This window comes from Lipotes vexillifer, unplaced genomic scaffold, assembly GCF_000442215.2.
Source record: "Lipotes vexillifer unplaced genomic scaffold, Lipotes_vexillifer_v1.1 scaffold851, whole genome shotgun sequence".
Taxonomy (NCBI): Eukaryota; Metazoa; Chordata; class Mammalia; order Artiodactyla; family Lipotidae; genus Lipotes; species Lipotes vexillifer.
In genome coordinates this window covers 335,707-340,539 of record NW_006778810.1, presented here as the reverse complement: position 1 = coordinate 340,539, position 4,833 = coordinate 335,707, and the positions used below count along the sequence as shown (strand labels likewise).

The 4,833-nt window shown below is 37.2% G+C and overlaps 1 protein-coding gene across 1 annotated transcript; it reads left to right on the top strand.

Annotated features, from left to right (window-relative positions):
• Positions 1-4,113: 4,113 nt before the first annotated feature.
• LOC103076431 (vomeronasal type-1 receptor 4-like) lies at positions 4,114-4,367 on the top strand. Its single transcript, XM_082930927.1, is given in 2 exon segments — positions 4,114-4,240; positions 4,243-4,367. Coding segments are annotated over 2 exon segments (252 nt in total).
• The last annotated feature ends 466 nt before the right edge of the window (positions 4,368-4,833 follow it).

The window sequence follows — 4,833 nt, the reverse complement described above, 5'->3', positions numbered from 1 at the left end:
GAAAGAGTGGGGATGTGAAGAAAAGGAGATAACAGTCATACCCTCTGGTAGGGAATGAATAAAGCAGATGGCACAGGTGTGATGTCCAAAGGTGAAGGAGGAAGCTTGGCTTTAAAATGTGGTCTGGGAAGCTCTGCTTCAATGAAAATTATTTTGGGGGGCCTATGTTTATGTCTTCTGGCTGTCATAAACTGTGGACCTTTGAAATATCATGCTTGTTGAGATAGATTAACTTACTGAAAATTTTCCAGTAAACACTGGAATAATGAACTGTAGGGTCACTACAAAGAACCCAGGAAGATGTTTCAACTGGATTTTAAGGAAACAGCACGTGGGAGGCAACAACTGATTAGAGATTTGGTGTACATGAAAAATGAGCTCTTGTAATCTGCACAAAGAAGACTTTCCTGTGATACCCCCTTTATTGACAAAGAAAGACGTTTCAAGAGGAACTCCTGCATTTCTGACCTTAGAAAACACATTTATAGAGGATCTTTTCATTAAATTTGGAACAACATAGAAGGCAAAATATATGAATCTATTTTGTTTAATAGTTTATTTTTGAAATCAAGAAGAGTTAAAATGCCTTCCTTAGAAAATAAAAAAGGGTATAAACTCAAAGAGGTAATCAGTTAACATAACTATTTGTAATTCAATTATAAACTTTTATATAATTATGTCAATATTTTGTTATGAAATAATTTTAGAATGTAGAAAAGCTTCAAAGATAATACAGAGAGGTCTCAAATATGTTTTCATCCAGTTTTCTCTATAGTTACCATTGTACATTGCCATGCTGCATTTGTGAAAACTAGGAAATCTCCACTGGTACATTACTGTTAGCTGAATTCCAGACTTTATTTGCATCTCACCAGTTTTGACCCTATGTCATTCTTCTCTTCCAGGACCCAGTCGAGCACATTAGGTACATATAGTCATCATATGTTCCCTGTCTCTTGTGCTCTATGACCCTCTTAGTCTTCCCTTATTTTTCATGACATTCATGAGTTTGAGGAATACTGATAAGACACTGCTTAGAATATCCCTAAAGCTGAGTTTGTGTTACGTGCTCCTCATGATTAGAATAAATGAGTAATTTTCGAGAAAGACTCTACATCTCATCATGTCAAATCATTTGGTAATTGATGTGGTTTATTGTTAAGGTGGTCCATCACTTGTTTAAAGTATTTGCGAGGTTTCTCCATTGTGAAGTTACTGTGTTTTTCTTTTCCATACTCTATTTTTTGTAGGGCAGTCACTAAGTGCATCTCATATGCAAGGAGGGGCTGAGGGGATAAAATAATCTTCCCCACTTTAAAAGAGGAATAACTCCTTATATTATTCATCATCCTTATGTACAGAATATATTCCTTTTCTCCATTTATTTCTATAATTATATTTTTAACATTGATATGGAATCCTATGTATTTATTGAATATTTTGTTATTATCATTCAGTTCCATGCTCTTTATTTTGTTGTTCAAGTTTATCTACATTTGACCACTGGGAGCTTTTTCAGGTTGGTTCTGTTTCCCCGTGATGTGCCATCAAACTTTTCTTTTTAAATAAATAAATTTATTTATTTATTTATTTTTATTTATTTATATTTATTTATTTATTTTTGGCTCCATTGGGGCTTTATTGCTGTGCATGGGCTTTCTTTAGTTGCGGTGAGCGGGGGCTACTCTTCATTGTGGTGCACTGGCTTCTTATTGCACTGGCTTCTATTGTTGCAGAGCATGGGCTATAGGTGCGCAGGCTCAGTAGTTGTGGCACCGGACTTAGCTGCCCTGTGGCATGTGGGATCTTCCCGGACAAGGGCTCGAACCCATGTCCCCTGCATTGGCAGGCGGATTCTTTTTTTTTTTTATAATACACAATGTATTTATTTATTTATGGCTGTGTTGGGTCTTCATTTCTGTGCATGGGCTTTCTCTAGTTGTGGCAAGTGGGGGTCACTCTTCATCGCGGTGCGCAGGCCTCTCACTATTGCGGCCTCTGTTGTTGCGGAGCACAGGCTCCAGACGCGCAGGCTCAGTAATTGTGGCTCACGGGCCCAGTTGCTCCATGGCATGTGGGATCTTCCCAGACCAGGGCTCGAACCTGTGTCGTCTGCATTGGCAGGCAGATTCTCAACCACTGCGCCACCAGGGAAGCCCCGGCAGGCGGATTCTTAACCACTGCGCCACCAGGGAAGCCTGCCACCAAACTTTTGATTCAAGCATTATTTATAGCCTCTGTAAGATCTTTCAGGCTCTTGTGTATTCCCAGTTTCCACAGCCTACTCAGTATTTCCTGCCTCTTTCACATGAGACTCTGTCTGACTTTTACGTTTGGGATAACATAAAACAAAACAAAAAGCAGTCTCAAAACTCTTCAGTGATCTCCTTGGAAATAACTAGTAGTTTGTAGGGGTTTTTTTGGTAATTAACCACTGGGATAAGGTTTTTCACAAATATCCTCTGTTCCCCAAAACTGATCTCTTATTGCACCTACAGGTGAAAAGATACTTGCAGTTGTGAGGGGAGATGAGGCCAGAGAATCACAAACCTACACCTAGGTTTATGACTGCTTCCCTCCAATATGGGTACTGGCTGTCTTGACAATCACACTGAGCCCACCACCCTGACAGCAGAAAGGAGTCAGGTGACAATTTTTTCTTTCAATCTGAAAGGATGACTGTCTATGGGAGGGTATCAGGTATTTAAGTAAATATTTATTCCAGAAAAAGTGATTCTTCAGGGTTTGATTCTGGTCCAGTGCCAAAGCCATACAGGAAGTTGAAATAATTCTGAAGCTTGAGCTGAACTTCTAAAGACTGGGATTATAGTTCCTCCATCAATCTGTTACGGCTTCTAATGTAATTTAGTGTAATTCACAATGACCTTGATTCTTGGTGCTGAATCCAAGTAATACTGCAACCTGACTTTTAATATACTCTTAAGTGCAGAAACCAAGTGCAGAAACCAATCTGTTGTTCATATTAATGACTGGAATCAGAGACTAAATGTTCAGGATTACTGCAGGTATGAGCCTGTAACACCACATACTGATAATAAAGACTAAGAGAAATGTATGTAAGTCATTTAGTCCTGCACAGAATGTTGTATCCAAATGGCAGTTGCTGGAAGAGAAATATGTTCTCTAACTCAGGGTGTATGAAGTACTTAATGGAAACAGAAACTTTTTTCTGCTGCCATCGTCAGTGGTCTGTCTGTTTCGATGAGATGATCTTCCCTCTTGAAGAAAAGGAATTCGTCCTTAAGGAAATATAAATGTATAATAATGAGTTTCAGAGAACAGAAGTCAGTCTCAAATGTATCTTGTGATATTTTCCTCTGTTTCAAAAATATTCTATCAATAAAAATGTATGATTTCAATTTAATAAAATGCACAAGATTTCACACATGAGATTCCATTTTTACATAACTATCTTGTATGTTAAAATAACGTAAAAGGTGTATCTATCTTCACTGCTAATAGTTTTACTTCACTTACATATTAATAAATTGATGATAATATGTGAAATTAGTAAAAATTTTTTAACCTACACAATTTTATTAATATCAGGGATTCATAACACCTACTTTAAGGCACACTATGATGCTATTCAACAATTCCTGTGATGGGTGGTATTCCATTTTGTTCAGGCACAGAAACATATGACTCTCTCTGTTGCTGTCCTAATATTGAGCCTGTCTTGCATGTATTAAATCCAACTTTGTCATATTGCAGGTTTCTGTAGTATTACAATGAGAGCATCTATATTAAGATCACTACATCCTTTGCATAATTGATATTGGCCTATTAATAAATCTTTATACTGAACTGGAAAATTGTTGGTACTAAAATAATAATTACCACCAACTTAAACTATAATAACAAGTTAGGAAAACAGATAAATATATATCTAAACTATTGGAAAAACACAGCTAACTAGATTTGTAAGTATACCATAGTAATTAAGTATGCTAGGTTTGTCAACAGAAAAAGGATTTGGGATTCGGTTATGGTTTATTTCATAACAGAATCACCATCTTACTCACTGTAGGACTGTTATTATGTATTCCCTGATGTTTCATGTTTGCTGCTCATGATCTGATCCATGTCTCTATGGTTTTCATCTTGAATAGGCACAGGCAGCAGATTCAACACATCCATAGGACTATTAACTCCTCTAGATCCTCCCCTGAATCTAGAGCCACCCAAAGCGTCCTTGTCTTGGTGAGCACTTTTGTGTCTTTGTAACCCTCTCTTCCATATTTCACATTTGTTTGGCTCCTTTTAGTAATCCCAGCTGGTGAATGGTGAACTCTGCTGCATTGATTACTGTCTGTTTCTTACCTCCAGTCCCCTGCATTCTCTGATTCATGACTGCAGAGTATCCAAGCTTTGTTTTTCTTTGATAATAATGGGAGAATCCTGTGAGATATATGTAAATTGATGATATTTGCACATTGATCAGTTTTTTGTATATTCATTCCTCTCTAAGTCCTAAGTATAATTTACAAACAGTCATTTACAAGAGAGTGGCAAATAAGACAATTTTATGCTCCAAAAGAAGCAATAAATCATAGTACAATTGTAAATGCTTTTTTTTTTTTTTTTTTTAAGGTAAAACCATCGTATTTTTCTGAGCTCAGGGAAATAATACACTTCACTTTCTAGTCTAGAATGGCCTAAGAGGTCTCACCTGGGCAGTTGCTAGGACTTCAGGAAAGGAAGCTTTCTTAAGGTCAGGCTTAATTTCACATAATTCTGGGAACTGTAGGTGTAACAGAGGAAGTAACAGCCAAATTCCTTCACCCGAAACACCCTACAATATTATTCTTC